The 27,739-nt window shown below is 38.8% G+C and overlaps 2 protein-coding genes across 13 annotated transcripts in view; one reads left to right on the plus strand and one right to left on the minus strand.

Moving 5' to 3' along the window:
* Nucleotides 1-1,571: 1,571 nt before the first annotated feature.
* On the plus strand, nt 1,572-16,543 carry RNF141 (ring finger protein 141). 4 transcript variants are annotated; one of them, XM_054200167.1, is made up of 6 exons: nt 1,572-1,712; nt 3,625-3,826; nt 5,341-5,449; nt 6,358-6,539; nt 9,737-9,844; nt 11,595-16,543. In XM_054200167.1, the coding sequence occupies exons 2-6, from the start codon at nt 3,684-3,686 to the stop codon at nt 11,743-11,745; spliced, it is 693 nt and encodes a 230-aa protein (XP_054056142.1). In that variant the 5' UTR covers nt 1,572-1,712; nt 3,625-3,683; the 3' UTR covers nt 11,746-16,543. The 4 variants fall into 4 exon arrangements, with proteins under 4 accessions (XP_054056142.1, XP_054056144.1, XP_054056141.1 ...); XM_054200169.1 differs by having other exon boundaries at nt 1,615-1,712; nt 3,628-3,826; XM_054200166.1 differs by lacking the exon at nt 1,572-1,712 and adding an exon at nt 1,954-2,194.
* Nucleotides 16,544-18,425: 1,882 nt separating this feature from the next.
* Nucleotides 18,426-27,739, minus strand: part of AMPD3 (adenosine monophosphate deaminase 3) — a 34,808-nt gene continuing 25,494 nt past the window's right edge. For 6 of the 9 annotated variants that reach the window (XM_054200158.1, XM_054200159.1, XM_054200157.1 and 3 more), the window contains 5 exons: nt 26,915-27,078; nt 24,771-24,891; nt 23,121-23,294; nt 21,902-22,012; nt 18,426-20,964 (listed from right to left, as the gene is read on the minus strand). In XM_054200158.1, coding sequence (XP_054056133.1) covers nt 20,788-20,964; nt 21,902-22,012; nt 23,121-23,294; nt 24,771-24,891; nt 26,915-27,078 — 747 coding nt within the window. In that variant the 3' untranslated portion in view covers nt 18,426-20,787. Of the gene's footprint in view, nt 20,965-21,901; nt 22,013-22,385; nt 22,904-23,120; nt 23,295-24,770; nt 24,892-26,914; nt 27,079-27,739 lie in introns of those variants that run through there. The other 3 variants (XR_008466199.1, XR_008466200.1, XM_054200162.1) reach the window with 3 other exon arrangements.

The following is a 27,739-nucleotide window of genomic DNA, read 5'->3' on the forward strand; positions in this document are numbered from 1 at the left end:
TGCATCTTAAAAACTCAGATAGTTTTCACCCTGACCTTCACACTGACACCTGGCCAATGCACATAGTTTGATCTGCCCCACCTATCAATTACACAATTTATGCCAATACTACAAAGGCTAAAAGGAACCCGTTAGACTGTTCTGTATGTAATAAAAGCTAGCTATAAGTACTAATAAACAAGTACTGTATTTGATAGTGCCTGTATGTAATGAGTACTACTCAGTCACATTCGAATTGGAAAGTACAAAACGTTCTTGCTCATTGTTTAATAGAATTGCAAGGGATGTACCACTACAAAGCAAGCAGGAAACACTTATTTAAGTTCTAGACAGAAAGTGTCAAAAAACCAAGCCCTTAACTGCTAGCAGCAGAAACTTAAGAGAAATTCTTCATTATGTTTCTGACTTTTCTCAAGTGTCATGCTTTTTTTTATGAGCTGTTCTCAACAGCCACGAAGTTCCTTGATGTCTCTGAAATTGCATTATGCTGAAGTATCTCGGACAAATAATTCATCCCACCTAGCAGGAGATCACAGTTTGTATTATTCGTTTGATAGTAACACTACTCAGATTCCCACACTGAGGCCACAGATGTTTGCTGACCTTAGGCACAAGGGGTGGTTGGCCTGCAGGAAACAGAGCGAGGTTCCCAGTCCAGCCCAATCCCTGTCTGGAATACAGGGGTGCCTTTATCGTGGGAAGTACGTGTGTCTATGTGTGAACAGAAGCGGGCAGGAAGGGGAAGTACTACTCCTTTTCTCCTCTTTAAATTAAACAACAACAAAAAAAAAAAAAAGCCAAACCTTCTAGAATTAAACCTTGAAGCATCAGGATGTGGGTGACCTAGAGGATGTTCTACGATTTCTGTTCCTAAATGGCCTGTTATCGGTTATGGATGTTGGGGTTTTTTTGGAAAAAGGTCTGTGAGCATCGGCCTTTGCCACACGCACCCAGATCCCACATCCTCTGGGCAGACCCGACCCGGGGCTCTCTTCCCCCCACCCTGGCTGTCGCTGCAGGGTTGGGGAGCGTGATGGCCTGTGATGATCCCACCAAGGCAGGCACTCAGACTCCATTCAGTATCATTTAAATTGCTATTTATCGGAGCTAACAGGAAAGAGAGAGTGGTACAGGTAGTCTTATGTCCGTCCCTTCAGATGCTGGGAACCTTGCGCTGTGCAGCACTGAGTGGGGATCTGCTGAGGCTGCAGCAAGGCCCGTCTGCGGAAAAGTTACCCCACTTTGGTCATTCAAGCTATTACAGGAGTTTCCTTAGAACAGCTCTGTACGCCGTTCCCACTGCAGAACTGAGCGGATGTCCGGGCGGGGCATGCTCCGCTCCGCTCCACTCCCCGTCTGAACGCTCTTCCAGCCCGGATCGCTACCGGCGGGGGCGGGGGCCGGGCCGCCTATGGCCTCGGGCGAGGAGCGAGGCCGGCAGCGGTCCCACGGGTGCCGCCCGCCCGCCGCCGGAGGTGCCGCCCGCCCGGCCCCGGCCCGCCCGCGCCCTACTGCTGCAGCCGGAGCGGAGCAGGCCCGAAGCGGGCCCGGCGTCCGCCGTCTCCTGGCAACGGCGCGAACCGCGCGCTGGCGTCACCGAGCCGCGCCGGGAGCCGCCGCTCTGCGCCTGCGCCGCGGGCCGACTACCGGGGCGCGGCCTGGCTCCGGTCCCCGTCGGGCGGCGGCGGCGAGCAGGATGTCGGGGCGCTGGGGTGAGGTCGCTGGCGGGGCCCTTCCGTCCGCGGCCCCTCGGGGGCTGCCGCGCCGCCCGTGGTCATGGCAACCTGGGGGGATGCGCAAGGCCTGGGCCCGGGCGCCCTGAGGAAAGCCCGGCCGCCCCCTCCGCGAGTCGCGTCCGTCGGGGCGGGAAGGGTCGAGCGGCGGTTATCCGCGGGCACGGGGAACGGAGGGGGGAGCCTACCGCGCCCCGCCCCCCCGCCGCGCCGGGCCGTGCGGGCGTGACGCAGGCGGGTCGTGCGCGCGGCCTGTCTCGAGCGGGGCTGTTGAGGACGGTTCAACGGTCGAGTGGAGGCAGCCGTTGTGTCCCGGCCCTCAGGGGCGGGCGGCAGCGCCCTGCCCCTCCTCGGCTTGTTCCGGAGAGGCTGGGAAGGGTCGTGGTACAGCCGAGCTGTCTCCGTCTTTCCGAGCGTGGAGAATATACGAAAGGAAACCCCTCGGCAGACCTCGCTGCAGGGTTGTTTATGTCCAAACTTTCCTGTGGTACAGTAGGCTTGCACGCCCTGAGGCACCTGCTCCCTCAGGAAGGCTGCGTTTCAGCTACAGGGAACGCACCGAAGCTGGAAGATGAGGGATGAGCAGTGTTTGAGGGGTGAAAGGGTGTGCTGCGGAGAGCTTATGCTTCAAGTGTGTCTTATGGGCGTGTGCTCACCACATGCAAGGTTTAGATAGCAGAAGAGGAGATGATTGGAGGCTAATTTGGAAGGAGAAAAGTGACGGTCTGAGAATAGAAATTGGTCAAAAGTCAAACATTAAATTGGAAGTTTATTCTCTTGTGTGAAACACCGGAATAGTTCATAGAATGCTCTGATGTGAACTCACTTTACGTGTGCTGTGTTTTTCTTACGCTGCAGCAAGATCTTGACAGCTGTAGACCAGGTTCCTGAGCAGTTTCATGCCCAGTGCAGCTATACATACGTGCAGGATAAAGTTCTGTTTTTCTGTGATATCTCTCATAAGGTGTTTGTAATGCGCCTAGATTCAGATTATTACATATTTAAGTTAAGGCTGATATTCTGCGATTAGCTTGCCATTACAGATCTCTATCTGTAGAAGTCTTAAAAGAGTGTGAGACTACTGGTTTGCATTACAAGCAACAAACACTGTACAGAAAGACTTAATCTGCATGCCTCTGCTATTTCAAGACAAAGAGTGAAGAGAAATTTTGGGGGAATGTCAAATGGGAGGGATCAAGAGCAGGAAATAGATAAAGACTCAAATGCAGACTTTTGAGGAAAAGATAAAGACTTATGCAGACTTTTGAGGAAAAAGATACGAGTGCAAAGGAAAGGTGAAATAAGTTGGAGGGGTTCTGTAATACATCCCAAAGTTGAGCGTTTTGTGCAGAAGGGAGACTTCTAAATTGGTTTCTACTGATGTGGATTCCTTGGATTAGTGTAAGAATGCTGTGGGAGTTCTTTTGATCTGCTAATGTCAGACTGATGTAGGAAGGCTAATTCCTAATGTAATGTCTGTGTATAGACATACATTGATATGCTTATTTGTAGACATTCTGACTTTCACATACACAAATATTTAGGAAAAACGAAGATTGTCATATATTACCTTTCTCATTTTATGATTTACTTCTCCATTCCATTGGATGTATTTATATGTGTGTTGGAGTTGCTGAAAAATCTGCCTGAAAAATGATCTCTATTTAATATAAGTATTGCTGAAAGCAAAATAATATGTTTGTCATAAGTTGTTAATGCCACATTCCAGTCTCTTCTAAGTGTTCTGCTTTGTTTCTGGGTTGACTGTTCAAGTTGTGTTACCATAGAATAATCAGACTGGTTAGTGGGCAGCTAAACTTTTACAATAAAATAAAATGAGGGAGTAGCCATTCATAAAACACACAAATGTAACTCTCTAAAATATTTTTAGCAGAGACTCTACAAGTGAATGAGAACTTCTATCTACGGAACTGAGGTGAAGACTTTACCATGGGTCAACAAATTTCAAACCACACACAAACTGTAATTAACAAGTTGCCAGAAAAAGTAGCAAAGCATGCCTCTTTGGTTCAAGAAAGTGGTTTCCTAACGTATGAAGAGTTTCTGGGAAGAGTAGCTGAACTTAATGATGTGTAAGCCTTATTTTGTTTCATTCTTTTTTTTCATGTTTTACAGAGACCTTGTATGCAATATATTCTCCTATGGTGGCTAAGCCAGAACTGGCCATCTGGTTTTGAAATGTTTCCTTCAGTTCTTAAAATTTCTATTATGGTTGTAATTACACTTCGAAACTAAAGCCATTTCTCCTCCTTAAATTCACTTTTCTCCAATAGGTTTCTTCCAGCAAGCGTTGCTTCTCTCTTAGAAGTTCATAGGAGGTAGACGTTTAGCACTGTATTTTTCTTAGTGTTACCTGTCTCCCTTACTCTTCCTGCCTCTACCAACCACCTAAAGATGCAAAGCTGCTTCCTCTCTGCCCATCGCTTTTGGTAGGAGGTAACAATATGAGCCCTATAAAGACAGTACAGCTGCACTAGGAAGGTAGTACCTGAGACAGAAGTGTTTGTGACCAGCTCTCCCACCCCTGTGGACGTGCAGTGCTGTTCCTCATTAGGGATGAGACATGCCTTACTGTCTGAAACTAGTGACCAAGATAATCCCAAACAAAAGGCTGCATAAGTAAGATTTTTCATAGCCTGCCTCTTGTTTGACTGATATATTGAAGGTAAAAAAGACATTAACAAAAAACCAGAGTTGTCATTTTTACTCAATATTTTTGGTATAAAATGATATGAAGTGAAAACTTACATGCTGAAAAGGGGCTTTGTAGTGTGTGGCTTTTGGTAGTGTTTGATGCTTAACTATAATGTGAATTTGTATTCAGTTTAGAAATTGTCTTGTATGGTGTCATACTTTTATGAATGGCCTTCAAGAACAGATAGCTGTCTTCTGGGTAGACACATAAATAGATATTGAAGCACGCTACTTTATGTTTTGCCTGAAAATCTAAGCATATCAGTATAATTAGCTCCAAAATATCATTGTTATTCAAGGGGTTTTTTTATTTCTTTACAGTATTTACTTCAGCTTGAATCTAACATAACTTGTTCTGATTCTTATGGAATAGACTTTTATGTCAATGTTCCATTAAAAAAATGTACAAAAAGCCAAAAATCTCAGGGTCACCTGGAGCTTTTACCTGACCGCTTCATTATTAATATATACTAACAAAAATACACCTCATCTGCATGTTTCGATACTTTCATGCTTTTTTTTTTACATATGTGGTAAGGAAATAAACATTTTAGATTGGACTACAAGATTGTATGATTACTGTAATAAACAGTGAAAGTATATATAAATTAAAATGCCTATAAAGGACACTTGCTTGCTGAAGCTGGATCAAAAGACTTGCACATCATTTTCTGAAATTTACTGTGCAATTCGAAGTGAAAGGGACTGTATTTTATATTTAATGACATGCTGTCTTCATTACTGTTTAATTTCATGTCTCTGGGCAGTATTGATAAAATCTCTTTAAGTATAAAGAGCACATAGTTGAACATTAAATAATACTGCAGTGGCAGAGGCTGCTGATCTTTGCATGTCTAGCACATGATGTAAAACTGATGTTTCTTTATTACAGTACTGCAAAATTGGCTTCTGGACAAGACAAACATCTGTTGTTTGAAGTGCAGCCTGGTTCTGATTCTTCTGCTTTCTGGAAGGTGATCGTTCGGATAATATGTACTAAAGTAAGATTGTTGAAAATTTTAATTTGGTGGGGGTTTTGTGTACAGATATTTGAGGACTGTCACTTTTGCTGGTAAAATCAAACACCTGGTACATATATTTTGAGTATATATTTTGATACAGATGATGTATTCGTGGATACTATTTGACATAAATTAAGTCTAAATTCTAAGTTTCTGCAAAAAGCAGATAAACAAAAACATTTTCATAACTAAGTTTAAAGGAGTGATATCTTCCCGTGGAGTGCTTACAGCCCATTAGTTATGAATTCAGATAACTTGTGAGATCAACTGATCGTAATCAAATAGTACAACAAACTGGGAATTATATAGTTTGATAGTAGTAGAAGTAAGTCAGCACTTCCAAGCATTATTAGTTGAGACAGTGTAACTGTGTATATTCTGATTCCTTAGAAAACCAATCTAAAAGTTAAATGTTTAACTCGGTAAGTTTTGTCATCGTCTTCAAACTAAGTTTGCTCTTTCTGATGAGGAGATTTTTCTCCTCTGTATCCTATCAAGTAACATCCTTAAATGGTCCTGAATCCACTGAGCAATCTGAACATGCAGTTTCAGTCAAGCCAGCTCTCAAACTTTGTTTGAAACTGACAGTAAGTTTAGGCCAATTTTTTAGGCATTAGGTCGCTCACTACTCACAACTTAGTACATTTGAGTAGTGATGGTAATTGTCTTGCCCTAAAAATGTCATCTTAACTGTGGTATTCCTCACGATGAAACAGCTGTTTTTGCAGGTCTTAACTCTTATTGAAGCAGACTGCAATTTGCTTAACGTAGTGATGGACACTTGGGAAGGTGACTACTGCCATGAGAACGGCAGTGTATTAAAAGAATTTTGAGCAATGTCAAGTAAAAATCTGATATGTAATTGTACACAATTCTTGTATCTTAAGATAAATAAAACAAGTGGCATCGTGGAAGCTTCCAGAATCTTGAACTTGTATCAGTTCATTCAACTTTATAAAGACATCACCAGTCAAGCTGCAGGAGTTCTTGCACAGAGTGGTACTTCTGAAGAAGCTGATGAGACTTTGATGTCTGTGTCATCTTGTCAGGCCAGCTTGTGGATGGGAAGGTATTTTGATATGCTCTAGCTTCTGATCACATAATATTTTGGAAGTTTTGTGTAAAACCTGAGCTACGAACACCTAATGATCAAAACTGCATGCTCTTGGCAGATGCAGACTTTGTATCATCACAAAATGGATAGCACACTGTCTCTTGTACCACGAGAGCTGTGGTGTACTTGGGTGAAATTCTGTTGTGATACCATACCTTAGTTTAAGAACAATTGTTTTAATGATCAGTTATAATATAAACACGGTATATTTGAATCTCCTGAATAAGGAAACAGGAGGAAATTGAATCAGCTGCAGCTACAAATCCAGGAGGTTTGACAGTGTTTGTTTAAACAGATTTTGTTATTGTTCCACTTAAACTTTCTCTTCCTCTTTAAATTTTGGCATGCGAAGGTTCCCATCTGTTGCCACTAGAAACTCATCAATTATAGTAATAATTTAACTTGTAAGACTGGAAAAATGTGAACTGTCTCACACATGTTGACATCCTGCTTTGTTAACTATAGGAAAAGCAAAAGACTGAGGTCAACACCTGCAATAACTTCAGTTCAAACTGAACGTAACAGCAAGAAGCTTGTCACTCTTTCCCTACAGGGAAATGATGTTGCTACCACTAATTCTTTAATTTTAACTTTCTGAATTAGTTCAGAGTTTTAACTCGGTTTTAAGTGAGGTAGAGATAGGTTTTACAAGAAAAAGTAGTAAGTAGTATAGTTCTCTCTATCAGCCAGGGAAGAGCTGGTAGCCAGGTTTTTTTAACAAAACAAGTTGCTGAGCTAGTTAACTGTCTTCAAAATGTAACAGTACAGCTGTTAGAATGAGAAAGAGGTCAGCTGTGTTGACATTCTACAGATAGAGCCCAGTCTTTCTTCTAGGTCAGTGGATTGCAGAATGTGTTCTTTTCATTCACTTTCCTATTTGTCTTGTTTGGGAATAAATAATCTTAAATTATTGGCTGTTCTGCATTATTAAAATGCTAGAATTAGCACATTGCAGACGTGTTTGGGAAAGCATATTTTCCTGCTTTTTCTCAAAGATAGGGTTATGCTAGAACACACATATATCTGGAAATGGTCTCTTACTTCAAACAAAACAAAAAAACCCCAGATGCCTATGCAAAACAACTTCATATATTGCTAAAGTCAATGAGTAGACGTAAGGTTTCCTAGGTGAGTTTCTTTTTCAGTTTTCACACTTTGAGTTGCTTGAGGTAGTAGTAGTGACAAATAACAACAAAAAAAGAGTATACTTTTCTAATATGCTGGTGATATGTTGGAATTTAGTAAACTTGTATCTTATTCAAGTTTTTCAAGTCATTAAGGAAAATACAGGCTGAAGCACCTTCAAGTATTTTACACCAAGGAAATATTGTGTTTGTTTTTCCATGACATCCTCCCATTTGCCTAAATTCTTCTCACCTTTAGACATTTTTCAGCTCTGCAAGAGCTAGCTGTTACTGTCCAAAAATAGCAAATATTATCTGTTTCATTCTTTTTATTATCTTAACTTCTTCCACTGGAATAATACCCCATTTCTCCAGAACATCCACTTCCTATTTGGAGCATTCCAAAATATCCATAAGTGTTTTATGTTTTCTGATAATGAAGAGACAAGCATTTCCTTAGTTTGTCACTCTTGTATTTTACCATTTCTTTAGAAACTTAGTCCTATGTCTAAATCTTAGGTTCCAGAAACTTTATAAATAGGGCATCCGTTTTAAGTATAATTGTTTGTATATACACCAGCAAATCTCAAAAATTCAAGTGTTATCAAAGGTTAGTACCCAGAGTTGCATGGGGAAGGGAAACGAAAGGGAGCAAGTCCAAAGAACATAGTGAGCTAATCAAAAGATAGGTTTTTTGGAAACTGTTGTCCTCGCTGTATGCAAATCGCCATCTGTAATTCTACAAAAAAAACCCTCCTAGCACTTTAAAGTAATTTCTCAAAAAGCAAATTGAAAAGGAGAACCCCAAGGACCTACTGAAGAATAAAACAACAGCATGTTAATTGCTGCTCATTAGCTGGCTAATCTGTACAGTTAAAAAATTACTCTGTATTTGACAAGCTCCCAAGATACCTAAGCGAAAGCGCTCTGGTCACTAGTCATTGAGGGGGACTCTCTCTCTCCTGAAATGCCACTCTTTCTACAATGCTACCTCTGTGCCCCAAGTCACAGAAGGGATTCCCAAATCAGGACTTTTCAAAAAGGTAAAATTTTCAGAACTTACTTGGCTGTCTTGGAAGTGAGCCATGACTATAAAATCAGGGAACTTTACATGTCTAGTTAGAGCAGTGAAAACTGAGGAGTCTCTGTACCTTTTCACACTTGAGAAGTCAAGTGTGCAATATATATACATATGTTACACAGATACTACTGTTAGGAACTTTAGGTACAGATATCTATTATCTGGGGGAAAAAATGAAGACAGATAAAATGAAAATGTCTGTCCTGGGGAGTGACCTAATTTTTTAACTTTTTTTTTTTTTCCCCTCCAACAAGAACACCTAGAAGCTTAACTGGAAGACCTGTGGTAACAGTCAATTTGAGAAAGAGTCCTAAGTTGAAGGAGCAATCATGGGGAGTGTATTGCAAGCTAAAACCAGCCTTTTCAATCTAATGAGCAGTTTAGCTCGTGGCATTTTCGTGGCATGTGGAATTAGTGAACATGCATTCTCGTAGTGATCCTCTTGAAATGCATGTTTTTATGTAGGATATAAGCCAGTACACAGAAATTTGACAAAGTTCATTGTGAAATAGTTCAGCCTGACACTCTGAAAACAAGGCAGATTCTTCTCCTGCCTTTAAATTAAACAGTGTTTCTGTTCTTTTGGCCAGTCACGGGATATGTAACGGTTACAACTTCTTACACTTCCATGTTGATATGAAAAAGGGTTTGCGTAAGCCCTTGCAACACCAAAAGCACCACGACACAAAAAAATAAATGCATATTCTAACTTAGTTTAGTTCATTTACTGCTGTTTGTTGGTGGCTTGAGGCTATGTCTGCTGACATAGGCTGGGATGATGTAACTAGTCCATTCATAAAATTACATATTCCTTGCAGATAAGCACAGGTGTTCCTTTCTGCCCATCAGTAATTATTATGAAAAATGTAGTAACTAGTGTGGTTGCTAGGGCATAAATATAAAACCTGTTAGTTACCTGGGAGAAAATACTGTCTTCTCTTCTGCAGGGTTAAACAGTTGACAGATGAAGAGGAATGTTGTATCTGCATGGATGGGCGTGCTGATTTAATCCTGCCATGTGCTCACAGTTTCTGCCAGAAATGCATTGATAAATGGTAATACGTATAAAAGGATATTCATTATTTTATAGTATGTACTGGTAATCTGACATGTTTCAGTTTGGTCTGACAGATTCCTTAGTTCCTATACAACTTAATGTCTGAGGATGGATAATATATATATGATACATAATAAGCTTGAGTAAAATCAGACGGCAGCAGAAGGAAAGAAAGATTTCAGAATTTGGAAACATCTTATGAAGAATTTCATCTTGGAAAAAGAGATGTGAAAGCGCTTTTCAGCATTTGTTTTGTAATTTCTTATCTCTGTTCTTGTAAAATTAAATTATTCTTGCTCAGAAACTAGAGAAAACAAAGGTATATGTTGATGCTGGCATGTTATGCTTCACAAAATCTCACCAAAGCTTTTTAAGGAAAAAAATCAATAGTTTTTAAGACCATGCAAATATGAAGACAAGTTGGACTGTCTTATCACTTATTTGGGAAATAACTGTCAGAGCGATTTTTTTTCCATATATTATGCTTTCACTTGAAATAAATAGCATACAATTTCCTAATTTAAATATATCCGACTTTTCCAGGAAAAGATTTCTTCTCAATAGCAACACCTTCAAATTTATGTATAACATGTGTCTTACAATGTATGTTCAGCTTCGTAGTAAACTGAGCAGCTTTTCAGCTTCTGCATCTGTTTGATACACCATTTGCTGGAAAACTGAGAGAGAATTGCTTTGTGGAGGAGAGTAGCTCTTCTCTGACCACGCACAAAACCTACAAGGATTGGGCAGCTGTTCTGGCAGTCTAGCATTAGGTTATACAGATATTCTCAGTTAAAGGCTTTTTTTGACTAGTTAATGCAAATGATTTTGCATTTAAGTCACATAATTTGTGCATAAGAATTTGGTTTGTGGCTTTTTTAAAGGCTTATCGAGGAAGTTACTCTTAACACTACATTCCCACTAGGAAAACCTAGTAAAAATCACTGGATCTCAGAGTGTGTGTGTGTGTATATATATATATATATACACACACATCTCATCTCTCCTTTCTGGGAAAATATTTTAACATCTGTCAGCAATACAGTGCTTAGTTTAGTGACTGTGGTGGAGAGCAGATTATATTCTACTTTGGCTAATGAATCAGCTGAACTCTTAACTAAGTTCCAGTTATACCACTCTTTTTCAGTATTCAATTTTTAAGGTTCATCTATTCTTAACCTAGACATAAAACAGGCTCCCAGCTCAGAAGCGTGATTGTTTGGGACCCTGAGTTAGTCGGTGGAGGGGGATGGGACCGCGAGGGACCAATTCTAAATGGGCTAAATTCTAAATTATTTAATGGGCTGAATGACCCAGGAAAAGGGGTTATTTTTCTCTGTATACAGGAAGCTTATGGGGACTGGTTTCTGAAGTATCACAGCTGAACATCTAAAGTAAAGATAGGAAGAATTAATTTAGACATGGATTTCCATTTCAACTTTCTGTACATCTGGGTGCATTCTGTTTAACCTGAGCAAACCTGATTATAAGGAACATGATGCCTAATTTATCACTTAAAGAATGGAGCTACTTTCAGAATTGTTGGCCAATCTTCTTCACAAAGAAAAAGTTTTTAAACAAACAAAAAAATGTATTGTTGGTCTAATCTGGTTAACCCGATCATTCTTGAAGTTCTTACTGGGTTGGTTGTTGGGTTTTTTCTTTTGTTGTTTGGAGGCTCTTTTGGCTTTTTTTGGCCAGGAAGAGACTGTCGATGAAAAATACTCATTTCTCTGGCTTCCTAACAGGAGTGATCGTCACAGAAGCTGCCCTGTCTGCCGTCGGCAAGTGACTGGGGCAAGTGATTCCTGGGTGGTCTCAGATGCACCTACAGAAGATGATGTTGCTACTTACATACTTAACATGGTAGATGAGGTGGGCCAACCTCACAGACCCTGACACTGGCCAACAAGCTGATAATAGCAGCAGCACTTGAAGCTTTCGTTTTCCCAGACGTCTGTTTTTACCTCTCGTTGTCGTTCATCCACAGTCTTGTCTTTTACTTCTCTTCTTGGCTGCTGTGAATCTACGCTGCTCTTATAAAACACGGGGTATATGAGACATCTATGTGTGTGCAGTTTTAATTATTAATCTGTACTTTCAGTAAACTCTTTGATCATTAACAAAGTTCATTTTAACAACAACTTCTGCTATTAATTAGCAGTTTGACTACTCAATGAAGCAATTTATAACAGCACAACTACGACTGCTAACTGCTGTTTGAAGATCACAGTGCACTGCTACAGAAGATGAACCGTGTCAGATGGCTCAACCTCACAGTTCTTGTCTTTAAAAGCAGTCCCTTTTAGTTTTGTGACAGATGTGAATAAAGATGAGTTAGCAATAGTGATAATTAATTTGAAATTTTACTGCTGAAACTTGAAGACGTCCTACTGCCAGTTCTTCAGTAGCCAATTGTTGCTGCTTTTAGTGTTTACAGATACTGATTTCAATCTGATCTGTTAGGAGTTTTAGTATTAATTATTTTAAATCTGTTTTGGAGAGTATAGACAGCTCTGTAAATGTATTGTCACTTCCCTTTATTCTTCTAACAAGATTATATCTTAGAATATTTTTTTAAATATGATATTTAGCATAGCTTATTAGCTTGGAAACATTATACGGTTTCATACACAACCTTAAAAAAGTAAATCAGTTTCTTTGTAGTTTTTTGATCAAGAACAGCCAAAATAATTGTTAAACATTAGGCATATCTGAAGAGAATGACTTTTATTTGAATTAGTAGTTAAGGTGTAGTTTAGTTTGATGCTGTGGTTTTGTCTGCTTCCCTTGAGGTTTTTGAAGTGATGAAATGAGAGGTATAAGGTATACTAAGAGTTATATAAGGTAATAATCTAAGTAAGGGTGCTGTGCTTTATATCTGCAAGTGCAATATGCTTTTATGTAGCAGAGAGAAACTTGTACTTTAATAATGTTGCTTGGAGTGAGATGTGCATGTGGCAACTTGGGAAAAGGGATATCACAACTGGAGTGCAACAGTGTATTTTTGCGTCTAGCAGAGTAAAATCTTCAAAGAACTGAGTTTAGACAGTCTAAAATAAATTGTTAGTATTCAGGAAACTTATCTTAAGCCTCTTTTGCATAAATAGTGTTACGTAAATCAACTATTGTAGAGAATTAATTAATGATTTTTTTTTACTATATATTAACAAATACTACTCTCTCAACTTGAGGCTATTGAGTGAGAAGTACTTAAGTGTAGCATTCAAGGGAATATCAGCATAAATCTTGCTTCCTGTAAGACTGCATTTTTGATTACCATACTTGTTAAAATTTGATGATGCGATAAGGCTAAGGCCTTTTATCACAGGTTCTGAACTAAAAGATGTGTGCACAGGTAGATGTGCACATTTGGGTTATTTATTCTACAAAACAATTTAATTATGTTGGGGACCAGATCTTGGGAATTTCTGTGTGATACTTCTATTTGTTAAGGAATGTGCATAGCATATGGCACCATTTGAGCTTGACTTATGGCACAGTTGTCAAATTTATCATAGACATTAAGACGGATAAACAACGTACTCTCCTGGTGTGTGTCATCTAAAAGCCAGTATGGCTTAGTGTGTAAATCTGTATTTAACTATTGAAAAATCCATTTATGAATGTATATAGCTTGGAACTAATTTTTTCCCTTTGTTAATCCTTTGATATCAAGGAGATATTCTTCAGGAAATATATGGACTGTTTGGTTGCATAAAGGCAGTTCTTATTTGGGCTGAAAATTGTTAATGGTCAGGGATTTTCCACTAAAATATTTGCAAATATTCCTAATCGCATACCAGTTTGGTTTCTGTTTGCTTTTTGAGCTTGCATTAGTCCATGTTCACAATTTTAAAATAACCTTTGAATTTTTTAAACTTTTTGTATCACTGGAACAGAAAGAGCATCTAAATTAAAGCTTCAAGCTAACTTTATTTTTCAAGTATTTCAAGAATTATACTCCTGAAGTGAGATTTTATAAGTTGACTTTCTGCTGAGCACTTACATGAACTTCTTAAAATGTAATTTTGTAATGATGCAAACAGGTTGTTAATTGCAGCATAATGACACTTGCAATACAATATAAACTAATGCAGAAATTATTTAAATAGTGAAAAAGTAAACTTTGTATTCTGTACAGCTTTTTTTTAATTAAGTTGCTGTAATTCACACTGCTGTGATGTAGGTACTGTAATGTGTGCCTTGTAAAATATATGTACTGTATGTTATATGGGATAATAGGTACATTAACACTAAAAAACTAGTAATTTGGTACTGATTGGTATTACCTAGTCTGAAGTGCTACATTTAGCAAACAATTTTGGAAAAGGAATCGCACTGGCAGGGACATGGCGATGGGCTCCAGAAGCTAGACCTTGAAAATGTGAATTACTATGAATAGCTGTTGCGGGAGGGCATTAGAACAAACTAAACTTTCTTGCGTTAAGTGAAGATTTCTTACAGGTTTAATGTGAAATTGTAATTTAAAATTTATAGATTGTGTTAATAGCTAAGGACATTCCAGTATATTAAACTTTGTGTTTGAATTGTGCAATAAAGTTACTTTGGAAGAAATATCAAAGTTCTTTTAAGCTTAAGGAATCTCTTGGCTTTAATACCACAGAAGTCTGGAAGATGAATTTTAATCTAAATACAATTCCATTGTACAGGTGCTGTGGTTCAAAGCGTGCCAGGTCTCTTAAACTCTGAAGTGTGGTATTAGCAAGGCAGCTTAAATGCAGTTCTGCAAAAAAGACTCTGATTCTTCTATTTTTGGTTGTCAAAACAAATAAATTGGAATATTTTGCAGTGATGGGAAAAAGCAAACAAACAACTCTACTTAAAAGGACAGTATTGAGGAGCGGGTTCCTTTGAGGAAAGGACTTTTTAATATTTTTTTTTTCAGAAGTGTGATTTATTTTTTACCCAAGTTATTCCATCCCAAGTTTCTGATAGTATTTTAAAGCTTAAGAATGCTAAGGATTGGAGTATTCTTCTCAGATTTCGCTTGTTTTTTAATAAGAATTGAAGTATATAATTAATGTCACTGTTTCCTCTGTCTAGTTACTGGGTTTATCTGTTTGGATCTTTTGAAGCCAAGTGAGAAACGGGAAAGGAATTAATTAACAGATCAGGAAATTAAAATTGGAAAACTTGCCAGTTGACTGACATGCCAGGAGGTAGGCATACATGAGGAATTAGCAGATGTTTATATTTACTAAGTTTCAAGTTTAGACATTGTATTAATGTACTGTGCATGTTTCTTTTTTTAGTGGGAAATGGCATATTTAACTTACATATCTTTCCTTTGAAGAGAATTCTGTGTAGAATTATAAAGGTTGTCTAATCCATACTCATTCCAGTTCTGGAAACACAAGGCAACCAGTGAGATCTCTGTGCTATAGGTTTGAACTGAACTGTTAAATGCCCGCCCTGTGTAGCTAGATGTGCCAAAGGCATCATTTTTAGAAGGAACAGCTTAGCTGTGGGCCTTTGTGTCCTGCTGGATCCTGGAAGAGTAGCCTCCTCAGGGAGCCTAAAGATGCTTGATATTAGTGGGAGCTGTATGTTAACCTGTCTGGCCTTAATTCTCGACACTGTATATAGGTAATTCTTTAATTTTGTATCCACTAAATACATATGCTCTGCAATGGAAGTAATTATATTGTGACTAATAGCAGAGTAATTAATTATTTTCTTTGGTTTTCTGATGTTAAATCATTCTTGAAGATAACTTACCATAAGGTTTTATCCTCACCCATTTTAAGTGGGTAAATGGAATTCTGCTTTCTTATAAATGTGTCTTAAAAATTAGTAATTTCAAAACTGAATTTTTTTAATTGTCACTTCAGATTTTTGGTTCTAAGGCCTAGAATTTATGGTAGGGCAGCATGCTCTAAAGATTGAACATTCTTTTCCTGTTGCTGCATGTAGCTGAAATTAACCCGAATGGGACAGTGTTCTTTTCCGCTAACTGCCGCGTAGGATCAGCAGATAACGGGTTTTGCTGTGAACCAGCCACGTTCCAATGAATGCTACATTTGTGAGGGATCTGACAACACATTCTGCTTTTGTATCTGACTTGTCACGATGTTAATTAGCAGATGATTGCTTACCTATTGCTTACCTCACTAACCTAACTATCAAGGTTAAAATATTAAACACTGGGCATGGGTTTTATAGGCCTAAAATTAAAAAAAAAAAAAAAAATCAGTTTTGTTAACTTGGATGGAACTTTGCGCGCTGTAAGTCTGGTGGAATGAAGAATGCTATCCAGCAGGTAATTAAATGAACACTCTTCTCTGATTCAAAGTGCTATTTAAAAATACAAGGTTTTTTTTATGAATTAAGCTTAAGTTAGAAACCTGCCCTTCTGAAATTTGGCTGTATGTAGCACAAGGTAGGGTTTTGATACAACAGTGTATGCTGCTATGCTAATGTGGTTCCAGCCCACTTTAATAGACCTTCCAAAAAATATTTTTTGAGATGGTACCCGTTAGTCACAGTTAATGAATTAGCAGTGCTGGTGTCTCACTGTCACATACATTATTCTCTGTGCTGCTTAACATTGGTCTGTAGTGCTTTGAGAGGTATGGGTGAGAAATACATGTTCTTCAGGTACAGATTAATCCGTACTCTTGTGCTCCATGAGTGCTGCTCGTGTACAGAAATAAAGGGTTTGTGTACAGAAAGAGACAGACATTTTAATCTTCATCTAAAAGTCTTCATTACATTTCCTACTGAAGAAAGTAATTTGTGTTAAACTTTTTTCCTCAAAACTCATGCTGACTGTAGCAGAATGTCTATGTTGATCGTAACTATTTCAATTTGTCACTTGTTGCCTTCTTAGTTGTGTTCTTGTCAGATAAAGCTGTTCTGTGTCCTGCTTAAATTGTTTCAACTGTAAGTGTCAGAACTGCTTTCCTGCTCCCAAATTCAGGTGTTTTGACTCTCAGTTTAATATCAAGCTGCGGCTCCAGGATGAGGAAGAGGGGCTGCATGCCCTACCCTGATGCCCGGTGTGGATGAGCAGGGAGCCAGGGCACCAGGAGAGAGCGGGGGCAGCCCTGCAGTACAATTTCACTTGAGGACGTAATGCCAGGTCCTCTGTTGGCACAAATCGGAACAGTTGGTTTTCATTAACACTGAATTCCTTCAAGTCGGCTAAGCTTTTAGCTCCTTCTCTTGCTTATTATCTTCTCTATCTCCACTGGGGTTTTTTTCAGTTTTCAGGCTGTGGTAGTCCTTAATTTTGGTTTAGGCATCTGTACTGCTAACAGTTTAATTGCATAGGTTTTCAGTTCTACTTAAATGTGGAGATTCTGAGCAGTTAACAATTTTAATGAGAGGTATACACACAAAAAAAACCCTAACCATATTCTTTTATAATTTATTTATTAGTGTAATGTTTAGTGCTTCCACCAGAGGCAAAAGATAAACATTATTTAATCCAGGCACAGAAAGAAAAAGCAGTTTTTACAGACATCTCTCCCTCCAACCCACCTTTTTCAGACTTAGATTTTAACTAGGCAAATAGAACAGAAAGGTTTAGCCACAAGTAAAGAACAATGATATAAGAAGATAAGGTGTCTCTGGGGCGAGAAAAAAATTGTATTGCCTTAAGTTTGCTAAAATAACAGAACAGCATGCAAGAGCATCACTAGAAATTGTTCAGAGAGGTACGTTGTAGACATAAAATAACCATAATTAACCATTTTAGGTGAAATAAAATGCTCTAACAGATTTAAGAAAGTCCTGAGTAATGCTTGGACCTTAACACCAATGAAATGATGAGAAAATAGGATATTCTCCCATTCTGAAGCAACAGCTGCCCCAGTCACCACCTACAGTGATGTTCTAGTCCCTTTCCGCTTGAGTAAAACACAAGCTGAGGTTTGATCTCAACACAGGGAGGGTGGGGGGGAGGGAATCGGCAACTGCCTTGTCTTGCATTTGAGTGAACGTGCACAACAGTAACGCGGGTGTCAGCAGCACGTCAACGCTGGCTCTGCCCTTCATTACATACATAGCCCGAGACCGCAAGGTTCTTTTGAACAGCCATCATACATTAGAACCAAAGTGCAACTTTAAAAAAGAAAAGAAGCTGAAGTTGAACTGAACTTGAGAATAACTTTTGCCTAATTAAAAGGTGACCAAAAGAGATGTCATGGTGGAAGCCTGAGAGGATGTTGGTTTGTCTCCCTAAATTATAGTGCTATTAGCCCAATTTATCCTTAAAAGCAGCACAGAAGGAAGCACAGAGAGCAGAACTTGTGGTCATGGCCACTTGTATGTTGTTATTATTGTTGTCAAAATCCTGATTACTGTCCATTAACTGACTACTCAAATCCAGTTTTGGTTTTTTTTTTTTCTTTAATACAGCCTACAGACTTATTAGAACCTGATGTGTTTGAGGTAAAGAAAGCTTAAAAGGTATGAAACATACATGAATTTGGTATAACGTAAAGAAAACAAAATAAATCTAAGTGACAGCAAAAGCAGCACTAATAGCACTGTTCAGGTGAAACAACCCAAGTAAAGCAACGTTTATCAGAAAACAACACTTACAATTTAAATTCTTCAAACCAAGCATGTTCTTTATTTAGCCTGGATGCAGATGCTTTTCTCAGGTAAACAATGTTATGCTGATAACCATTTATTAGTAAGCTGTACTAATGAAAACAAGACGTCTGCATTTTATGCAGCTAAAATGCTTGAACCAGTTTTCAGACTTCATCCTAAGAAAATTACAGTCGCCAGTTCTGACAATGCATTACATGAGCTGCTAAAGTTTCTAACAGTGAGGCCAACAGGCATTGTTGACTAAGAACTTTGGACAATTTTATTATACAGTTGATCAGCGTAGCACAGTTTCACACACTTTTTAGCTGCACAAGGAATACAAAATCTGGCACTAGTTGAACACTGCAGACATTAGGCTAGGTCACTGAAGAGCTCAAGTCAGGTCTCCCACCCGGCCTGCAGCCATATTCTGGATGAATAACGTGTGCAACGACTGCAGCTCCCTGTGTGTGACACTGGCTGCCTGTAATGGAACCTGGATGGGCAGAACTCCTGTGCCTCGGTCTCCCTCGCAGTGGCCTTATTTCCAGGCTGCTTTAGGTTTAATCTCTCTTATGGGGCTCTTACAGGGCTGCAGAGCTGTCGGAGGTGACAGGGAATTCCTCCTTCCATTACTTTGGTGCTATTTCCCTGCAATCACCATTCAGGACAACAGGTACATTAAAGAAGTGTCCTTGTAGGTATTGCTTTGAACTGCCACAGCCTGAGGCGAGAGCATGTGTCTTCAACGCATTTATACATTTATGCTATTAATGATTTGTTTGGTACTGGTGATGTCACCACTGCTACCTCTGGCTGCATTTACAAGGGAAAGTGAGACCTGATCAGCTGTTGAAGGGAAGGATGCAGGTGTCCAAGCCCCAGAAGAAGGGTCTGGCCTAAGAAGTACAAGTGGCACGAGACATCTGATGTAGTAGACCATGCAGGGTTCTAGGGCTAGTGAGGCTTGATCGGCCAGTATTCATTATTTGCTTTTTATGCATTAATTCTGAATTACTGTTCTGAGATACCTCTCTATGTATTATATTAGATACGCAGGTCTTTAACCACAGGCTCCAGCCCCACCTTAGGGACTATGGGCCTTCAAATTAACACGTGTCATGTTGGACTTACAGGCATCAAACATCCTCTGCTGCCCCTTGCCTCAGGTCTCTTTTGGTGTGAAACATGCAGCATGTACAATACATAGATGCTATCATATTATTACCTTTAATCCTTTCTGAATGTGTCTTAAGAAGGATGATCAAGCAGAAAAAAAGATGGAAAGTGATACATATTCCAGTAGCTGCATTTTACTATCTGCTCCGTCATAAATAAAAAGTTTAACATAACATGATTTGAAATGACATATCTCAAGTGGGCTTGCTTCTGTATAAATAGTTTGATTTCTCATTCAACTCTAATTGACTAAAATACAAACTAACACAAATGTGTAAAAATATGTCAGAAGTAGGACCAGAACCCAGGTCTGGAGTTTCTACCACTGATTCATAAGAACACTTCCTTTGTTCAAGTAAAAAATTTCTCTTTACATGCAACCAAAATTATCTGCATAAATTTCCAAGTAATTTGAACCAGCATATCCACATATTCCCATTACAAAGCAATAAAAAAAGTGTTCTCAACTTTCAAGGCAAAGTTTTCATGATATAATTAGACTCATTATTACAATGTACAATAGTGATGATTTTGACACCATGTTTTCTACTTACGAGATTAAAAAGCATTAATCTGCTGTTTTTCACAGACATCCTACGTGACAACAGGAAGTAATTAATTAGTCATTAAGCAAGACTACAGGATTTTGGTTTTTCTTATTTTCCAGTATAACTGCTGAAACATTAAGATAAAAACTGTGTCAGAACACCTTCCAGAATGAAAGGGTAGCTGCAAAATTATGCACCCCATACAAACTGCTGATGAATAAAGGGTTAAACTTACGAGTGCTAAATGCCATGGTTGCTACTGAACTATCAGGACAAAACCAGGTGTATGTAGACTGTCAGCATCTGCAGAATCCTAGCGTGCGAATCACAGATGCGCTATCAATATTCTCTGTTGTTTTCCAAACTACAATATAGTGCACAGTGAAGGCAGCATGAAACAAAATATTACATGATTCTGAGTTTGCATTTAATATTTACAGCAATCTTCCAAAGCCTAATGGTTGTAGAAACTGAAATTTTTGCAATGAGAATAATGCCATAAAAGATAACAGCAAACGCTGTTTACCTTCCATAGATACTCTATTTTTCTCTGTACTGTTCAGTTATGTCTTGGTAGCATCAAAGACAGATGATTCAATGTTAATCAGCATCTTATCCTGCTAAACGTTCTGGATTCTTTGAGTGTGTACTACTTCGACAGAGTAGAAATCTCTTCTGTTCTCATAGCATCAGACAGGAAACTAAGTTCATTGCACAGTGTCTCGTACCTGAAGGCCATCCGGATCTGTGCAACATTTGTCTTTCGAATGTCATTTCCCTCAGGCCCTTCTTTACAGTAATTCACCCCTAAGAATTTCTGTTTTTCCTGTGAACAGGATTAAACGTAGAAAGGAAGAAGTCAGCTCAACTGCTTTGATTTATTGTATAACTGAGTATTTGTTAGTTGAATGACTCCAGTGCAAGCAAAAAGAGCAGCTTCAACCAGCTGGCCGCTGAACTTTACCTCAGAGTCTTAACCAGTTTCGGCGATTTTAAGGCCAAAGTTTATATATATAATTACTCAGCAGCGCATTCAGGCTGGCTTGCTAAAACCCTTTGTGCTAGTGCTCGGTCTTCACTACTACATCCTTCACGTGAGAGGTCAAAAAGAGGCTTAGGTTTCTTTTGCTAGTTAAATGTTGCAAAAGAGGAAAATTAGTTCTCTCTAGAGAATATTGGAAGAAGCAACAGAATATACTTGTAAAGCCCCTTCACGTACCAGCTCCTTGAGAGGAATGTTTGAAAGTGACATAGAAGAGAGGATGCTCTAAAGTAAGTCCTAGAGAAAGCCATGGATGTACAGAATTTAAAAGCCAAAAAGTAATTTAATCAGATCTGACTGCCTGTGTAAACCAGAATCTTTTCTGTAGTACTCCCTTCTAAGCAAAAACACGTCTTGCTTATGACAGGCAGTTTGTTTTTACTCAATGCAAGACATGATGTATAAAATTCCTAGCAAAGGGATACCACCCAAATAATTAAAGGTTTGGGACTGAAGGCAGAACTGAGTATAAACAGGCACCTGGTCTCTCTGCCTGTTTTGGGAATTCCAAAGCAAAGCTAATGAGGAAAAAGGTAGCATTAATATTTTTTTTTAATATACGACTGCATAGCAGATAGTTTGTGAATATTTCTGGAAAAGAGGACAGGAATGTGCACAAATATATTACATAAGCACTTACTATTCAATTTTTAGGCTATTGACTTCCCAATTCCTACACGCCCTAACATTCACAAAAGAGATTTTTTTCAGCCATAATTACCTTATCTGACAATCCACTCTGTAATACGCTGTTTCTTGCTATTTCACACAAGTCACAGGTACTTAGTTTCCACACCTGGGCTGCAATAGCGTATTCTTCCATGAGAGCTTCCTGTATCACCAAAACATGTTTAATATTAAATTATATGTAAATAAGATGTAAATGGCATATGTACTCATTACTAATTAAGGCATTTATACATGCTCTTTAGATAGCTGTGAAAAATTAGAGATTTAAGACTTTAACATCACAATTACTAACGAACAGAATTGTTTATTTCAAATTTCCCAAGGGCAACTGTTAAATAAGTGATAGGCACTGGGTTATCTGAGTCTGAGAAATTGCAGCCTGCAGTCCAGATCCTTAGAGGCATTTATTAGGCAATTTCAAATGAGATCCCAGGGTATATAAACACCTTGGAGGATCTTGTCGTAAATCTTTAATGAATACTACACAGATAGCAGGGCAGTTTCTCACTTCTGACCTTCCACACATGGAAGTTGGGTCTGACTCTAGTGGGCTGTCACAGCTGAGATCTCCCACGCTATGTGCAACTCGGCTGGTGCTGCATTACATCCGTGCAGAAAGCCCCCACAAAAGCTCTCTGTCTTTTCTAGCGGAGACGTGTCATGGGCCAGAACAAGCCTGGGTGAAGCACACCAGAGCTCAGTTTGTCTTCAGAACATAGACAATTGAGCAATGTACAGGCCGCTCTAAGGCACAGCATGACTCAAGTCAGTGCCAACCGCAAAACTGGAGCAGGAAAACCAGTGACCAGGCAATTCTGTCCTGCCAGGCCTCCCAAGGGCAAGAATCAGTTTCATTTCACTGAGCAAACAGCTCATACGTCATCTTCAGAGATTCCACATTGTGTTTTTGTAATGTACTTCCCCAGATTTATTAGTAAGGAAACTGGACTTTCCTGGCACTCTAGAGGATTGTTTATGAAGGCTCAAACCTCCCTTCAGCCTCATCCTTCATTCTATACTTCAACAGCCAACACTGGAGAAGCAAGAGTACAAAAGAAACATAATTAGGAAATCAGACATTTCCCTCTGAAACCTAACAGTGAGTAGTAGAGTGAGAATGAGGAAGAATAATGAATGAAGTGACTGAAAGACATGATATCCTAAGCAATGATATAAAATAGCTTTCAGGTCATTCTGGGCCTATGTGCTACTGTTGCCAAATTCAGACAAGTGCTTTTTGCAGTTCTTACCTTTGTATAATGAAACTGCATAGGATCATCCGTGGAGAGAGAGACATGAAGTCCCTTATGTAGAAATTCCCGTAGTGGATTTTTTGAGTACTCCAGGAATAGGCTGTTGTTACTGAGTGGAGACATAGCAATGGGTATTTGTGCAAGATAATAAAGATACTGGAGGACGGGACTCTGCAAAACAAAACACAATCAGCATTTAATAGTACTATGGGATAATGAAAAAAAGAAGGATTTCCCTTAGATAAAATGGAAACAGCAAAGTTGAGGTTGACGCTAAATGCTGACTTCTTTAGAAAATACTTAATAGTCTGAATTTTAAGCATTACTAATCTTTATAAAAATAATTTACATCTTTCAACATATATGCTATCTTTTTAAAAATACAGTAACTAATATTACTGTAGATTAGTAAGTATATATGACCACTAAGGGCACTGCATTTGATACTGACTGCATACCTTCCCTCAAAACCTGAAAGTCACAGGTAAGAGATGTGTAAGAACTGCTAAGCAATTTGTTATTTTCAAAACTGCAGTCCAATAGGTAAATTTTAGGAGCAGAATTAGTTCCAATTTATTAGAAGTCATCTATTGCTGTTACACATAATATAAATAATCTGTAGTCACCTCATCTTTATTAGTATTTTTGGCTTAACCAGCCTGTGAACCGAGCAAGTGCCATTGTTCTTTATTATTATTATTACTACTACTACTACTTGCTATGCCAGGTTATGGCACCAGGCTAAGCAGGAGACAGTGAAGAGGAGAATACTTCAGTCACATACAGCCCTAGTAGTGCTCTGTCTGGGTCTAATTTTAGGAATTACTGGTGCTGAATGTAACATCAGACGTGATTTTAGGGAAAATTTTTCTTTGTTCTTGGATATGTTGAGAAATACAGAGAGAATGTTCCAATATTAACCAGAAAATCCAACTTATAAGAGAACTCTTTCCAAAATATTTCAATACACTCAGTTCAAGTCTGCCACCCACTGACCAATTATTTTAATTACAAAACAATGGCCTGTGGATGAGTTGCATGATGTTTTTTTTAATAACTGATATGCCAGGAATGATAACATTTGTCCTGTCACAACAATCAAGGTGTGTATAAAAATATTGCTGTGTTATACAGCTATGTTAACTTTCTTGATCAAGTGATCCCAGTTACTCTAGACAGACATAATCAAAACCTTAATGAACTTGTGAATGAACCTTGAAATACAGGGATCTGATCAGGGAAGATTACCTTTGTCCCTGTACAGAAGAATTTAGAGCTTTCCTTAAATTCTTCTGGGACCTAAACCAGAGAGTAGTAACAATTCTAAGCAGGTTTTTCCATGTAATTTTAGCTCTGCTTGGAGTAAACGAAAACAGGTGCCGTGAAGTCCTTGACATATCTGAACAGCTGATCTTCCCTATAAAGACATAGCTTTAAAATGTTCAGTTTTATTTTTGTAGGCTAAATAAGAAACAGGAAGTTCAGCTGAGCTTATTTATTTCTGATCAAAGTGAAGAATTACTTGTAACTTGCTAAGAAAATTAATTTGGGACTGCCCAGATAAAGTCAATTTGGTGACTGCTGTTTGAACCAGTGACTGATGTCCAAGCAGACAGTGATTAGTTTAGGTGAGCAACAAAGCAATACCTTCTTCAAGAGCAATCCATGAGAAATGTTGTCTGCTGTCAGAAAGGCAGATACAAGGTGTGTGATAGACCCAGCTTCTCCGCAGTGAGGTCGAAACAGAAAAGTACACATGCCTCTTTCCCTAAGGAGATTAAAAGCAAGTTCCGCTAACAAGAAGTGCACTGTTCTTCATCTGTTTTGTACAAAATTATCGTTAATATGGGAATTAAAAAAAAAAAAAGTTACACATTCTCATACAGTTTGACATGACATGTATCCAGCCTACCTGTGGTCTGCTATCAAAAGGGGCAGGCCCCTTTATCCAAGCCCCTTCCGCCACCTGACATATTTGTGTCTTCCTTCTTCTTTCCTTCCTCATTACATCTCATTTAGCAATTTTTTAGCTACTGGGTGAGCAGTTATTTAACTGATTTCAGGTGAGGAAACTGGCAGTCAGAAAGCTAAGTGAACTGATGCAACCTGTGGCTGCATCATTCCTAGATTCAAAATGAGGGAAGAAGTGGAAGCCCATTGCCAAGGGTGAGCTAACACTGTCTAGTGTGACGACAACCTGCCATCTCACCAGGTTAAGTGTAGCATAAAACCACACCCTCAGTAGCACAGAGATTACCTAGAAGTGTTAGTTATTACACTAGATTTCACACTATAATTTCTAGAACTATTTTTATCATCTATATTAAAAGTGAAGCTGGGTTTTAGGTTAAAGCGGACCCTGTTATTCAGTGCAGACAAATGTCCCGTAAGTATTTGGAGATGTTCAAAACAAAGAATTTCAACAAGGACTACTAGAGTGTAAGGCAGTTCTAGGATGGATGTTTAGTAACACTGAATGTGAGGATGTAATCCATCCTTGCTGACTTCACTAATACTACCAAAAGTATAAAAGAGTCTTGTGATGCATCAAATAGTATGTTTAACAGAGTGAACAGTTATACTGACTCGCTGATGAACTGTGTCATTATGTCACCTCGCTGTAAGAATATTTAGTGATTATCTAGGGATATTTTCAAAGAGTAGTTGAAATGATCTTGAAGTAGAAAAGAAACTCGTAAATTCTGTCAGAATCTCTGTCTTTGGAAAAGAAAAAAAAACGTAGACTACAGAGAATGTAAAGGAAGTCAGGAGAAAGATATCTGCTGAACTGTGTCCTTTCCATTATAGAACTAAAACTAACAACTAGGCCTGTTTTTTGAAGGTACAATGTACTTCAAAGTGGATGTTTTTATTATGAGTTTTGATTATATAGTGTGGTAGAGAAGGAAATGCTTGAGGTAGCAGCAGGAGAGAAGAAGTAAAATTTTAAATGTTAATTTGGATAAGACCTGTGAAAATGATAAATCTGTGTACCTCCTATAAGAAAATCCCAAAACGTTTTATAAATAATAATGAACCACATTTTTGCAAGGTAAGCAATGACACTGTAATACCAACAGATAACCTTACTGGGCCTCAATTTGAGTCAGTTGTGCAGATCACACAGTGAGTCAGGAACAGAACCTCAAGTTGAATTTCAGGTGTTACTGAGCCTGATGCCAAAATCTGCTTTTACAGTCATGATCTCACAGTCAGTATCATAACTCCCTGCATTACTTGCATAGGCATCAGTCTCAAAAGTAGTAAAACTGAATGAGTCAGCAGGCATGCTAAAGTAAGTTAGCTAGACATGCAGCTTATAATTACGTCCTCCTCTGTCCATCTTTGATAACAGCAGCAGCCCTTAAACCAGTATTTTTCACAACGTAAGTTTGTATCTCTTAAATTACCAGGAGATAGCAAGCTACCAAGAGGTACATTGTATTTGGAAATCCACTGTGAATCTAAGCAAAGGTCAAATCAATTTTGTGGGGTTTCTTCTTTTGCTTTGTTTGATATATTCAGGTTTAAGGAATTCACAAAACAAGAAGATACATAAATGTCAAATGAAGATATTAGCACATGCCTTTACAATTTCTGAATATTTCCTTTGAATTCATTTTGCAGTTAATGTTTTCAAAATAACTCATGTACTCCTCTTGTACTTTTTAAAATAATTCAAGATAAACTTTGCTTCAAAAGATATGCGATCAAGACGCTGACTTAGATTGAGACCAACATCATTGATTTTTCTTTCTGGAAGCTTGTAAAAGAGAAAAATGACTACTTACTTCCTCAGGTTGTTTAGCAACATGATGTTCACGTACATATAATACAAATAATAGCTATACGGGGGATTCTTCTCACTGGTCCAGAGGTCAGGGTTAAGGCTCTTGTCAGAGAACATATGGCCACTATGTTTGGATTCATCATCAACACTGTCAAAGCCAGTCACCTGGTGGGAGAAGAGATTCACAGAAATCAGTGTTTTCAAGAAGCAAACTTTGGTGTTGTTGACTCTTGCTTCAGGACTTGCTTGTACAAAGCGTCTAGTCTTTCATTTCCCTCCTTACTCTAGCAGTCCTGCTGCTCTGCCCTCCTGCCATACCATGCAGACAGCAGGAATAACGTGTTTTCTCAGAGGAAGTTTCACCCATTTTTTTCTGCTGGGACAAATAGGAGGCCCAGGTGCACAAAAGCCTTCAGACTCCTGTGAGGGGCACAGGCCCGTAAGACTCCCTCAGATCCAGATTACAATCCTTGAAACTCATCTGATTTGTTATTTGAAAAGCAGCTGGAGGCCAGAAGCTCCCAGCAATCCTCAGAGTTATGGTTTGGGGGCATACTCAGAAATATCTCTTTTAATCACATCCCAGCAGCTACATCCCCACCTCTCTCCTGAGTCCCATCAGGATCTACACAACGCTTCCTTCCAGTTGCCTCCTTCTTGGAGGCCAGTCCCAGAGGCAAACTCAAAAAACACATCCTGCGTTATGACGTTCCCTCTGCATAAGAGCACGTGAACATTTTTCGGTCATTCTTTATAGAGAGGATTACTGAGAGGAAAAATAAATAGCTGTTGAGCTGTTTCAAAGGAAATAAATGGCAACTACCTG

This window comes from Rissa tridactyla, chromosome 4, assembly GCF_028500815.1.
Source record: "Rissa tridactyla isolate bRisTri1 chromosome 4, bRisTri1.patW.cur.20221130, whole genome shotgun sequence".
Classification (NCBI taxonomy): Eukaryota; Metazoa; Chordata; class Aves; order Charadriiformes; family Laridae; genus Rissa; species Rissa tridactyla.

Bases quoted from the DNA above. Each gene is read 5' to 3' on its own strand.
- RNF141 (XM_054200167.1), top strand. From the start codon at position 3,684: ATGGGTCAACAAATTTCAAACCACACACAAACTGTAATTAACAAGTTG. The intron at 6,540-9,736 runs GTATTTTGATAT...TCTCTTCTGCAG, and splicing joins GCCAGCTTGTGGATGGGAAG to GGTTAAACAGTTGACAGATG. The intron at 9,845-11,594 runs GTAATACGTATA...GCTTCCTAACAG, and splicing joins CAGAAATGCATTGATAAATG to GAGTGATCGTCACAGAAGCT.